This window comes from Haplochromis burtoni, unplaced genomic scaffold (genome assembly GCF_018398535.1).
Source record: "Haplochromis burtoni strain Fernald_Lab_line unplaced genomic scaffold, NCSU_Asbu1 Contig_104, whole genome shotgun sequence".
In the NCBI taxonomy this organism is placed as follows: domain Eukaryota; kingdom Metazoa; phylum Chordata; class Actinopteri; order Cichliformes; family Cichlidae; genus Haplochromis; species Haplochromis burtoni.
In genome coordinates this window covers 1,105,536-1,119,536 of record NW_024582465.1, presented here as the reverse complement: position 1 = coordinate 1,119,536, position 14,001 = coordinate 1,105,536, and the positions used below count along the sequence as shown (strand labels likewise).

Below are 14,001 nucleotides of genomic sequence, written 5' to 3'. Positions count from 1 at the left end.
TAATGTATGTGTGGGAACACAAACAGTGGAGGAATTGTGTTGCCACTGGCATTAACCGCATATACAAATGCGACCAGTGAACCTCTCTCTGCTGATGTCGTTGCCCCAACTTGTTTAATATGAGTTAAAGTAATAGTGTGGTAAGTTGTAACATCTGCATTATTGTTACAACTAACCCAGACTGTTGCTGTTACAACTGACCCAGACTCCTATAGCCATGAACTAGCTAACATTACAGCCAACGGCTAAAACATTAGCACTAAAGACCTACACAGAATATATCCCCATAGACATACAAATAACATAATTTAAGTTTGATGAGTTTAACTGCAAAGCAGATAATGCTATTAGAAATTGAAATAAAGTAGAAAAACTTACTTTTTGGCATACAAATTACTTTTTTTCATGTTAAATTGTCTGTGTTTGACAAAATGTGCTGATTTTTCACATGTGATAGCAGAACTGAATTGGGCATGCACAGGATGAGTCACATCATTTGAAACTTAGCCCTGATTGGAGAAATTGGAAGTGTTACAACTGACCCACGTTACAACTATCCCCGGTCTCCCCTATATGTAAACTGCAGGTAGTACACCCAAGCGTTTCCTTGAGAACCACCGCACCAGAGGGCGCTCTGCTCCTACCAAACGACCCAAGCTTCTACTCAGTTCCACCTCCGTGTTCTTGTCACATTGTCCAACATGGCTGCGTCCATGGTGGGTATCTGCTGTTATGTGTGGCGGCGTGGATCTTGTAATCTTCTCGGGCCAGCCACTCTTTGCCTCACACTCAGGTCTAAATTTCACTCTTCTTCTTCCGCGCACCACGGGCTGCTTCTCTCTCTGCACAAACGCGGCGTTCTGAAAGGCTCATTCCCAGAAAACGCAGCCCAAGAGCAGCTCCCCCGGCTGCTCCAGTCCGGTGCTCAGACGGTATACTGCGGATTTGACCCCACAGCCGACAGTCTCCATGTGGGGAACTTGCTCGCTCTCATCGGCCTGCTGCACTTCCGAGGCGCCGGACACCATGTGATCGCGGTGCTCGGAGGAGCCACGGCACAAATCGGAGATCCGAGCGGGAAGACGAGCGAGCGGGAGCAGCTGTCCGCGGACGTGGTGGAGGCGAACACCCACAGCATCCGGGAGAGCATTCAGAGGATCTTCACCAACCACGAGCTGCACTTTCACGACGGTTCCAGGCCGCTGGGAACCGTGACTGTTCTAAACAACCTGAGCTGGTATAAGAACTGGGGCGTGGTGGGGTTTCTGTCGGAGGCTGGAAGACACTTCAGGATGGGCACCATGCTCAGCCGCCACAGCGTGCAGTCCCGGCTAAAGAGCGCCGAGGGCATGAGCCTGACAGAGTTCACCTACCAGGTGTTCCAAGCTTATGACTTCCACCACCTGAACCAAATATACGGCTGCAAGATTCAGCTTGGAGGCACCGACCAACTGGGCAACTTGATGTCTGGCCATGAGTACATTCACAAGTAAATGTTTTTCCAAGCCCACTACTGTTACAGTACTGGGCTAATTAATTCATAATTACCTGTCCCTGATAAGCCTGCAGTCCACCTTTTGAAGCAGGACTAGGCTATTTTTGTGTGGATAAACCCTGCATGTATTTCAGACTCCATTATAAAATCTGCAAATTCACTGTATATTCTTGATCATTAGATGCACATACATCAAATTGTTTTGAGACATTAAGTTCTACACCCAATTATACCACCAAAATGTTTTTGGGTTGGGTTTTTTTTTTTTTTTTTGCCTGTCTCTCTACCAACCAAAACACATACATGCCTGCCAGATTTACCCTGAAGGCTGCCTTGAAACACTGAAAACGTTATTTTTCTCCAGAGTAAGCGGCGAGGAGGTGTACGGCCTGACCATCCCGTTAGTTACCAGCACTGTCGGGGACAAGCTGGGGAAAACTGCAGGCAATGCAGTGTGGCTCAACAGAGATAAGACGTCACCCTTTGAACTCTACCAGTTCTTTCTCAGGCAGCCTGATGCCAGTGTGGAAGGGTATGTATAAGTGAAGGCTGATCATGTTTGTTGAGTTTTAATGAAAGTGCAATATCCACAAACGTCTCATCGCAACCCTGTTTTTATCCGAAAGTAAGTATTCGGTGCACAGTCATAGGATGCTGAGGTGTACTGTGTGGGCTGTTTTTTTTTTTTGTTTTGTTTTTTTGTAGGTATCTGAAGTTGTTCACCTTTCTGCCTTTGGCGGAGGTAGAGAAACTGATGGAGCAACAGAGAGAAGATCCAAGTAAACGCCTCGCCCACAAAAGACTGGCTGCTGAAGTGACAAAACTGGTGCATGGAAAGGAGGGCCTGGAGACTGCAAAGAGGTTAGAATTGATCTGTGTGTTTATTCCCCTAAATTATACATTTTATTTTCTTGAATCCTCATCTAGAGCTCTTTTACGCTGTAACTTATTAGAGTCAAAGTGCATTGTGTTTAGAACAGCAGGACTATGCTCTGCCAAAAAGTGGAAAATGTTATGCCTGCAGTACAGTAAGAGGAAAGTGCTCATTGCTGTAGTCTTTGTTTGCTGTGGCTGCCCATGTCCTCTGTCTTCCATGTGGACAGAATGGTCATATTTAATGTCGTCATTGCAGATGCACCAATGCACTTTATCACAGCAGCGTGCAAGCCTTGGAGGAAATGAGTGATGAGGAGCTTCAGGAACTCTTCAGGGAGGCACCTTTCCATGAGCTGCTGTTGGAGCCGGGGACAACTGTTATAGATGCCTGCCGCAAGGTCGGCGCCATCCCTGAGGGTCCCAGAGGGTAAGCACCCCAGTTCTCCTTTATCTAAATGCGGTACCAGAGTGGTATGTAGTGCTTTGATAGAGCTTGTTAGTGTGAGCATACATGCACCCAGAGATCCACAGTGTAATCTTTTGTGTATGGTGTGTAATGCAGTTACACATTCTGGGAAATAGAGGTGGGGGGATTGATCCAAATGTCGATAGCACCGATACCAAAGTTGGTATTTGTATCAGAACGAGAGTAGCAAGATAAGATCGATACTTTGTTTCTATCCTCCAGCCCGCTGAATTTTGTTAACCAAATAATTTTTTAGTAAATGAAGCTAAAATCTTCAATGAAAAACATCTGAACCTTTTTGAGTTGACTGTCACAGCTATTTTATTTCTATCCTGTAGAACACAAGTGCTGAAGAGTAGTGTTTTTTTGCAGCAGGTGCAGGAGTTTGTGGTCTCTTTGTTCTTCAGTGATAACGCTCACAGGTAGCCACAACAACTTCTTTGTGTCCGAGGTGTAACAATAACACGCAGTCACGATCACGCAGTCAAATTTCATAAGCTGGTTTCCTGAGGAAAAAAAGAAAAAGCATTGCTTGTGTTAGCTGGGTTGCAGCTGCCCCTACAGCCTGTAACCATGTAACAGTTTGATGTGTGCCTTTAGTGCAACGATAGCAACCAGTCACATTCACGCCGCCACATTTCAAAAAGCTTCTTTTGTAGAAAACAAAAGCGTTTTCTTTGATTCTAGCTCTGCTGTCATGTAGCTACAGCCAAGATAACTGCCACATCTAAGGTGTATAATGTAGCAACAGCCCTGCAACATGTAAACAGTTAAATGTGTCATAATTATAGCTTACCAGCATAAAAATGTCATGATCAGATTAACGTATTTTCAAAAATGTTGTTGAAAAGTACGTTGTTTCCTTCTTCTGGCTACTACCCAAGCCATGCAAAGCTGCAAAACGAACCCAAATCATCAGCCCTCCACCGCCGTGCTTGACAGTCAGTATGAGGTGTTTGTGATTTGCTGTATTTGGTTCACTCCAAATGTGAAGGTCAAGTATATATCCACATTGGTCTTGTTTATTCAAAGGACAGCTTGCTTGTTTTTTAAGGAGAGAGGAGGCTTTCTTCTGATAACGATTCCAAATAAGACTTGTTAACTCTTTTCTAATTGTACTATCATGAACTTCCGCATTTAAAAATGCTAACAAAGGCCTCTACTGTCTGTGATGTATCTCTTGGGGTTTTTGGAGTTTCTCTGAACATTGCATAGTCTGACCTTTGCTGGGATGTGCACTTATCTGAGGATTGATAGCTCCCTTGAATGTTTCCGAGTTGTGAATAATCATTCTGACTGTACAGAGATGGAGTTGAAATTATTTGACCTTATGACCTTGTTAAAGCCACTGCTGTCTTTCCTCCTTGGCACTATGTTAACATGTGCCCGAATGCCTCAGACCAGTAAACTGCCAAAACCTTTATAGAGGTGCTCACACTTGTAGATCAGTTAAGTCCATTTGATTAGCAGCTCCTGGATCCTCCTCACTCTCTAAATTCCTGTGGAAGAATACAGGGTGTACTTTCTTTTTCACATGACTTTTAGATTTTCTTTTTCAAGATGAAACCCTGTCCTAACTGATGGTGTAAATGTTTGTGTGCAGGTATCAAATGGTTTCAGATGGAGCAGTGTGGATCAACCACACACGTACAGACAACCCGGAGCAGGTACTGATCCCCAAACTCCACATCCTGGCTAATGGACTCACGCTGCTCAGAGTGGGCAAGAAGAACTTCTACATTATCAAGTGGCTTAGCCTCTGACGGTGCCTTATCAAGCAGGAGACCACTATATTATAATGGACTAACTGGGAAGGTAGGCCACTACACCTCAGCGGAGTCAGGAAGGATCATTTCCATTTTTTTGGATATAAATATGTGTATGTACAGATTAAATGTTTATTTAAAACATTTCTATTAAAAGCGTTTGATATCACGATTGCTTCCTGGTTACTTTGTATGGACATTGAGAGGCGGTGTGATGACCACTAGGGGGCATCATTGCCCCAGAATTAATGGTGGCCAGCCAGCAGCCACAGCTGCAGCACATAGCCTGCTGTGACCTCTTAAGTAAATAATTGCTCACAGTAAAATTAAATTGCATCATTTCTTGCAGGTTGCTTGCTTCTATTTTAAGCAAATCCAATTTGTTTCATCTTGATCAGAACCTGAGGCGAGCATCTTTTTTGACATCACTCTTGTTTTGGGGGCTTTTTTTGTTTGTTTTTTTCCCCTTCAGTGGAAAAGTGTAAAACTTGGACGATAAAGAAAAAGAAGCTGGAAAAAAAAGCTTGATAAATTTAAAAACAAACAGTACTTTTGCTTGAAGATCACATTTTTAAATAGAGCCTTAAATAAGAAACAAAGAAGTTTGGACTATTATTTTCAAATTCAATTCAAAGCAGGGATTTGTACATTATTGTTGACCTGACTTGTGTTGAAAGCAACACATCTGCTCATTTTTAGCAGATTACTGATCCCTCCTCCTTGCAGGTAATGATCAAAACATGTAATCTAGTGTCCTCAATATGAGAGTCAGTGTAAATTTAGAAATCACTGCTTTGCACTTTGGCACACCCTGCCTACTTTTTTCCAGATTAGGGTTAAAAACATAAAATTTAAATTTTCCATATTTTTCTTTGTTTTATTGGTAATTTCTAATAGGATTTGGATAACGCTAGGGATTTGTGCGAACCTGCCAAGTTTTTCCTGAGGTGTCGGGGGAAAAAACTTTAACATTGAGTACTTTCGGCTTCTTTTTTTAAAAAAAACATTTTTTCTAAATTTGCTGACTTCTGATGCTGTGTGGGGTTTTTTTGTTTTTTGTTTTTTTTTTTGAGCACTGTGTTTTTTGTTTTGTTTTTTTGCTCTGGGTTCTGGTGGCAGTGTGGACAGAGTCTGATGTGTGCTGACCTTGACCTTAACCACTGAGGTGCAGATAATTGGTGGAAATGGCATGTCATAAAGATACATATTAGCCAGATTGGCACAATTTTTTTTGTTTGTTCTTTTTGTTTTAAGTTAATTGTTCTGCACCTGTTAGGAATGATTTGTTATGCTATTTTTTTATTTCAAAGATTATAATTTTTCTTATTTGGCACAGCCATGACAACATTTATTATCAATAACCTTTTTTTGTACATCCTCTTCCCCCACTCAGTTATTTATTATACGTTAAATACAGAGTTACATATATACATGACCCTCACACGCTGATATTTTTTTTTTGTTTTTGTTTTAAGGGAAAAGGAGAAAAAAAGAAATCAGAGCGGCTTAATTTAGCCGGTCCACCTTAAGAAAAGTAGGCGGGCTTAAAAACTCTGACCAATGAGCGACCTCTTCGGGAATTTAAATAGCTCAGCATGTCAATCATGCCCCTACCCCCACATCAACCTTTCGCCATATTGGGCGAAAGAGAAGGGCTGTCTGCAGTTTCTCTCGCTACGGGACAAAATTGACAGAGCGCCTTCAGTTCCTGAGCACTTTGTTTTGATGAGACTACGCAGGGCTTCACAACACGGCGGCTGTTCGCGTCTGCATTCCGACGTATGCATGGCATAACGCGTTTTACGCTTGTTTTGGAGCTTTCTCAGCGACGAGGAGATAACCGTTGTTTTTGAGTGTTGTGTGTGTGTGTGTGTGCGCGCTGCCTTTTTGTTTTTGTTTTTTCCCTCCTCGTGAAAAACTGGACGCTCCAGGCTGTTTTAAAAAATTGCGTGTTTCGCTGGAGCAAAATGTCAGATGTTCGACTTTCAAACGGGAGCCCGACGCTGGAGCGGACGGACTCACGGCTGTCTGAACACCCGAAACCGTCAGCCTGCAGGAGCCTCTTCGGCTCGGTGGATCACGAAGAGTTAAAGAGGGATTTAAAGGGACATTTGCGGGAGTTGGAAGAGCGCGCCTCCGACCACTGGGGCTTCGACTTCGCCACTGACACGCCGAGGGCCAACTCCAGGTTCGAGTGGAAACTAGTGGATTGCAGAGACCTGCCGGGCTTCTACACTCGGCAGCCGCTTACGAAGAAAGGCGTCTGCTCCACTGGGAATAACAATGTGGATCTTAACGGGAATCACAGTTGTGTTGTGGTGCCTCCGAGCGAAGATCCCGACAGGGCTGACGGGCAAATGGAGTGCACGGAACAGTGTACAGCGCTGAGGAAAAGACACGCGTGTCACGGTACTACATACTCTCCAGTTTAACCCGTTTACATCACAGTTGTTTCTGAGCAACGCAGCTGATCGCGTATTGATCTGTGCACCGAAAATAAAATTTTGAAAATCATGGCCCCAAAAAGCACTGTAAAGAGTGGGGTTTGCCTGCAACACTATACCACTATTTTTGTTATTTTTTTAAGAAATGACGAAATTTTTATTTTTATTTTTTATTTTTTGCTTTTTGCAGACTCCCCTGTTCCGAGCAAGAGGTCACACAGCAGCTCAGATGTTAGTTGTCCGAGTCGGAGTCACTCTGCAGAGCACACGCCCAGAAAGACCAGTCCCAAGAGGAAAACGTGAGAAAAGGTAAAGACTGTTCATGCAATATTTTTCCTTTTTTAATCATATTTTTCTTAAGGAAAAGCAAAGATTTCTTAACAAAAAAAAATAGGTCTGTGCATAGTGTAACTACAGTAGGCTGTTTACTGGCTACTCCATCTCCCAACTGGGGGTACTTTGGAAAACGAGTAAATCTGCAAAAACATCTGGTTATTAGTTTACTAAAAAATTGATACCGCTTTTAAACCATTAGGAGGCATTCTAATTCAGCTTAAACACCCTTTCAGTTCACTTAAATAAGATTTGGATGTTACACAGCTTTGACAGTCTGCATACTTTTTGTGCACGTCCTTCAAATGTGCTGTCAGTCTGTCTCATTCATTAATGAGCGGGGACAGAAACATGAAAAAATGTCTAACTCATTAATGCTAGACTTTCCTCCTTGTTTCTCCTTTTTTGTATGTGTTCATGGTTTTGTATATGTAATTGTATGTGTATGTACATTTTATATGTAGATTTGTTTACTTTAAATAAAGATAAAAAAAACCAATATAGACCACACAGTCACTTGAGGAAACAGGGGTTCTTAGGTTGGGGGGGGGGGGGGGGGGGGCGGGTTGGTTTTTAATTTTCCACTCGGACAGAGAGAGCTCTGTCGATACACTGCGATCGAGGTGAAACAGGGGAAGGAAAAACAAACAAACAAATAATGCCTGTACATTTTAAGGATCTTTAACATTTAACCGCTGTCTGACACGGTGAGTCCGTTGAGTTTCCGTCGAAACTTGTAAACAACAAGTGCTGAACAACAGTGTAGTAGTGTAACACGTCAGCAACTGAGAGCAGAGCAGGGACGGGAAGGGGCTGGTCTCTGTGCAGTGCTGCACACGCGTTGCACACTAACGTTACAACACACATCTGTCCCTGTCGGTGGAGAGTGTGCAGAAGAGTCGTGCAGGTCTGAAAGCAAGTGTGTGGGTGGGTGTACTGGCCAGGGCGACGTCCAATAGGCATGCAATCAGCATTGTTATGGCAGGATGTCAACTGTCAAAGCTGGGGGGTCACTTCTATTTAATGCATTTTATTTATTTCTATTTTTTTTAATTGTAGAAATCAAAAAATACCCCCAAACTAGGCTGTCTCATAGGCATTTTCAGATCTTTTCATGATTAAATAGGGGTGCTAATGTAAAACTATACCAGGTTTTCTTTTTTGTTTTTTTTTTTCTTTCCCTCAGGTAGGTCTTTTTATATTTATGTATTAATACATGTACAAAACTAATTAGTTCATTCAGGTCCCCTGCTGCTCTGAGGTTTACCCCTTAGACCACACTAAGTTTATTTTATTTATTCATTTATTTGTTTGCAGAAATTGTTGCACAATGCCCACATTAGTGTCATCATTGCAACCTCTTATGCTTCTTTTTTCTTTCTTTCATCTGTTTTGTCTCACAGAACTGAAGATGAATGCCTCCCCCCTCCTTGTTTAACATGGAGAAACCTCAGTGTTGGCTGGTTTGTTTTTTGGGTTTTTTTTGTTTGTTTTTTTTTGTAATTTCTTTTGTTTGTTTGCTTTTAGACTAGTGTTTTGTTTTGTGGGGGGGTTTGTTTTGTTTTTTTGGAAGAGGATCTACACAGCATCCGAAACATATCAACCTTCCTGAAGATTGGGAAGGACGCTGTTGAAGCACTGAATAGAAACACTAAATTTTTTTGGCACTTAATTAAAAGTTACTGCCTCTAAAAGCAGTCGATGTAGCAGTGTGCAATTAGGTTTAATTTACTTTTTTGCTCCTTTTTTCTTTTTTTTCTTTTTTTAAACTACCTGTGTGTAAATAAAAAAATATATATATATAAATATATAAACATATATTATTTCTCTCCATATGTAGCACATAAGACATTATGATTTAAAAAGAAATCCTTTATGTAAAACGGTGTGAATTTTGATTTGACTTGAATTGCAATGTTTGATAAATGTTTCCAAAATGCTGTTCTCTTGTTTTAATTTTTAAATTTTTTTTTTTTTTTTGGGGGGGGGGTGTTGACACAGTCCCTAATTGCTACATTTAAAACAAAAATCTTGGCTTCTTACGGTTTCTTAATAGTGTTTCTTCCTAACTCAGCATTGAAGAATGGTACAAATGTAGCGTTTTTGTTTTTTAATAATTTTTTTTCCCCCCTGTTTCTGATAAGTCTAGTGTCACCAAGTGTAAATTCTCCTATACGATCTAGTTTAACAGGAAGAAGTGTAATATTTGTGTAAGGACAGTCTTTAAGTCCCTTGATATTTATTTAGTAATTGAGGTGCTTTTAGCATCAGCTTAATCCTGGAATAAGGTTTTTTTTTTTTTTTTTTTTTTTTTTTCCCCTCCCACGCTCTGGAGTTGCGAGGTACTCAGATATTGAAGGACAAAGACTATACAAACTGCACAGGTTGAGTTCTCTTTGACTGTTCCTATTGTTTGATGAACATTAAGGCTTGTAAGGGTTTTTTTGTTTTTATTTTCTTTTTTTTTTCTTTTTTTTTGTTAAAGGGTTGAATGTCCTACAATACCAAATACATGGTTGCATCAATATATTTGCCAGCACTGCTTGTGCTCTTCAATTGACTTCACATTGTGTTACTTTGTGATAACCGAGAGATGTTTGTACTTTTCTCATCAATGTTGTTAGCCTGCTGAGGATGCACATGAGCATCTAAAAGCTTCCCTTTATTTGCCTGAAGTGTGGTTTATTTTATTTTTTATTTTTTATTTTTTTTGAAAAAGACCAGGGTACACCTAAATGGAGACAGAAAACAGCTCGTCTCTGAAATGCAGTCACCATGCCTGTGTATTATGTAAATCTTTGCAATGTACCTTTTGTACATAATTTTGTAAAAACACTGAGAAATATACTAACTTATTTATGTCAAGCCTTTTTTTTTTTTATGTAGAATAAAAAAAAAATATGGGTTTTTGATTACGGTTATCCAAAGTGGCATTTACTTTATTATAATTGTTTTATTTTGTAAAACCATATTTTTGGTAGTTTTGTTTTGTTTTTTTCTTATAAAGGTTGCAAACTGAGCCTGGTAAAATATTTTGATGTGCATTTTCTTTTTTTTCTTTTTTTAATGTGTGGTTATAAAATGTATTGCAATCAATTAAAAAAAGAAAAAAATGAGTTGTGGTTCCTTCTTACACTCGGTGTAAATTACACACTTGGTTTGTAGAAAAATAGGATGAAAATAGTTTTTGCTTTGTTCATTCCCCAAATCATTGGGACGTACAAAGTATTTGCAACAGCTGTGTGGGTGGACTTCCTGGAATAATACAGTGATACTCCCAATATAATTCCATCAGCACTATGAGCAGCAGGTTGACACTTTAGTCATCCAATCAAAAAGACAGTGGGGAAAGCAGACCACTCGCTGCAGCCAGTAACATTTAGTAATTTATGGGTAAGGCTTTCATTTACTTTTAATCTCAGTACAAGAGTCTTTTGAATGCAAAGTAAAACAAGGCAAGTCAGGTTTTTTGTTTTGTTAGGCTTTTTTTTATTTTTTTTTATTACCATTTGTTTTTTCTTTTTCACTATTTACATGGGCTTAGTTGCATCTGTCTGTGTCTATAAAAAGTGTGTGTGTAAGAAAATAAGGGAGTGTGTAACTGGAAGACCCAGAGTGATTTTTTTTTTAACTTTTCTTTCATACATGTGTCTTCTATAATATATCTAATTCATCAAAATTTTATTTTTATAAATTTTTATTTAATTCAAGTAATTTTTTGAATGTGTACAATGCAATGTGCACACAAGCTCAGTATTGTACTTATATACATTTTAATCTTCGAACTGAAAAATCATAATTATGTCTTTTATATGTTTAAAATTAATTCACATAGGTATTGATTTGGTTTGACCCTTAATCAGTCAAAATTATAATTTGCATTTTTTTTTAAATTAAATCACCTACAGTAATCCACTTGAAACATGAAAAAGATCAAATAAAGGATGAATTAGTAAATGAAAGGTGTTCTTACAGGTGCTATCAGGCAACACATATGTGCCATTGTACACCAACTTTCATCCAGTACTTGATAATAATAGTAATAATAATATAAAGAGAATTCCTCAGAGTAAGTGTTGTTCAATCTGGCTGTCGTGAGTCTGAAACTCAGTAGAAAACTGACTCAGTGATGCTACTTCAAATAAATTGGTGTTTTCTATTAAACAGAAGTGTCTTAATGTTGTACTTTTCAGCTTTCTTGTCACTCTGAGTGATGTATGCTAAAAGTGGAGCCCTAACCTGTGCTGAGATGCTCTTTGACCTCTAGTAACTTCACTAAATGTTTTCACTGCACAGAATTTCCCAACTTCCTTCTTGTGTGAGCAGCACAGGAAGACACCTGCGCTTAGAGCATTTTAAAGCTGGATGGGTGGAGGCTGTGCATTTGAGTGTGCCTAAGAGATGGTGGGGGTGTGAGTGGTGTGGTACGGTAAAAGTGTGTGGGGGGTGGGTCCACTCCTGAAGTGTGCAGGTGGGTAACCTCAGCTCAGCCATGCACCCCCACTCTGAGCTTGTCCCATTGTCCCAGTGTGTGGGCTTTTGTGTGGACAGCCATTGTAAGAGCCCAGGGCTGGCCACTGTTGTGTCTGGGGCTTCTCTGCTCAAACAAAGGCCCCGTCTATGAGCCTCCACCCTACCCAAACAGCAGACTGACTGACTGACTTGGTGTCTGACTGACAGACTAGGTGGCTGACTAACTGACTGAATGGCTGACTGGGTGCCTGATTGGTTGAGTGATTGATTGGATGGAGCAGAAGAGTGGAAGTACTGTGTTTCAGGCAATCTGTAATACTCAGTGTACATCAGTGTCACTTATATACGTGATACTGATAAATGTATGATGAATGAAATACCAAATAAGTTTTTTACTATCATAATATGTATAAAATGCATTAGCTTTAATGGGATTTTGACAGTTAGGGTGATCATTTAAAAACAAAGTGAAATGACGCAGGCTGATGAGGCACTCAAGGGACATGTTCTGAAATGTAAATAAAAAAATGTCAAAAGAGTTTTTTGTTGTTGGGTTTTTTTCCAGGAAAATGCAACAGTCGCAGGTGTTTTTGCATGCATAAGACTGACATCATTCCACATATTCACACCAGCCTTGTATTACATGGGTGCATTTTTCAAATTTCTTCAAGTATATTTGTACAATGCTGGTGTAAAAGTTGCGCACATTTCCCAAATGCTACACTGTTTGTAAAACTCTCATATAGATATCTATAAATTGTATAACAGCTTGAGCATCCTTATCTGTAGCATACTTCTATCATGCTGTTGCTATTTCATGTAATCTAATGTTTAAACTATTGGATCAACACTTAAATAATATATATATTCTAAATGACAGGGAATAACAGGGTTCCTTATTCAAAAGGTCAGTAAAAAGGGTGCACCTCGACCGCTGTGACGCAGCAGCATCCAGCTCTGCGTCGGAAACACCTTTTCTGCAACAACGGGAATGTCCCAGAAAACATTCCCGTAACACTCCAGCACAGCCACCCAAACAAAAAACGCACTGAGTTCGAGGAAATTCCTGTAAGCCAGTCAATCAAAGATGTGGAAGGCATCGTTGGCCTGTTCCTCTCTGCAACATCTTGCATGTGCCAAGAATTCACACTTCCTTGCTATATCAACAGAAACAGGTTATCTTTTCCTGTTAAGCGCCCCAGCACTTAATATAAAGCCACAAGTTCCTCCCTGTGTTTCCTGCCCAGGCCACAACGTACGTCATCGAGCTGTTCCCCTGGCACCTTAGGCTGTGAATAAGGAGAAAGCAAGTGGCCACAAACAAACACCTTACATTTATCTCTCTGTCTCGTTCTGTGTCTGTTTCTTGGTTTCTCCAGTGTAGTTTCTAACAGTCTGCAAGCATACAAATTGCTTTACTTGCTGAGCGTTTGCTGCAGCCCGGGATGGAATTTCAACAGTTTTTTTGGACTGCTGAATTTGATTAATTGAGCAAGGAAGGGCTGTTTCAATACAGGGAAACAATTTCATTGAATAGCAGATGCACTGTCAGAACTTCAGTATGTCATATACTCTGGTGTCGTATGCAAAGGGTGCATGCTGCAGAGTTAGCGTGAATGAGAGGCAGGGAGGAGAGGTTAAGAGGTCAGAGATACTGCAGAGCTCTGAATGAAAGATGCACAGATGTGCATCTGCGGCGCAGTTTGGGGGGACAGAAAGGCGAGGGAGTTTGGGGCGGGGGGTAATGCTCATTAAAGCAGCACACCTGCAGCCCATCAAAGAGCCTTTATCTCTTATCAATTGAAATCTGCTAAAGCACGCAGCATTAGACGCACAAAACAAGCAGACTGTGCTGCATGCTCACTCATAGTCTCTTTATCTCTTTCCCTCTCCCAGTCTCTTCTGACCAGTGGATAGTACCTGGCGCACTAATCCTGTCAGGAATGCTGAGGGGTGTATTTGGATGCATTTGGCTGAGAAATCGAGACGACTCTTCCCGCTGAAACATCTGTGCAGAGCACAGTCTTTTCTCTCATCAGTTTCATATCAGATCCTTTTTCATTGACCTCAAGGAATCTCACACAATGGTGTTATCAAACTGTAAAGCTCTTACGATTTACCCAACAAAACACCATTCAACTTTTCATG

The 14,001-nt window shown here is 40.6% G+C and overlaps 2 protein-coding genes across 2 annotated transcripts; both read left to right on the top strand.

Moving 5' to 3' along the window:
- The first annotated feature begins 605 nt into the window (after positions 1-605).
- yars2 (tyrosyl-tRNA synthetase 2, mitochondrial) lies at positions 606-4,772 on the top strand. The gene is made up of 5 exons (XM_005927825.3): positions 606-1,489; positions 1,860-2,027; positions 2,201-2,356; positions 2,628-2,798; positions 4,441-4,772. Exons 1-5 carry the CDS (start codon positions 702-704, stop codon positions 4,598-4,600), a joined length of 1,443 nt encoding a protein of 480 aa, XP_005927887.1. The 5' UTR covers positions 606-701; the 3' UTR covers positions 4,601-4,772.
- Positions 4,773-6,074: 1,302 nt separating this feature from the next.
- On the top strand, positions 6,075-9,696 carry cdkn1bb (cyclin-dependent kinase inhibitor 1Bb). The gene is made up of 3 exons (XM_005927823.3): positions 6,075-7,012; positions 7,238-7,356; positions 8,784-9,696. The coding sequence occupies exons 1-2, from the start codon at positions 6,571-6,573 to the stop codon at positions 7,348-7,350; spliced, it is 555 nt and encodes a 184-aa protein (XP_005927885.1). The 5' UTR covers positions 6,075-6,570; the 3' UTR covers positions 7,351-7,356; positions 8,784-9,696.
- Positions 9,697-14,001: the final 4,305 nt, after the last annotated feature.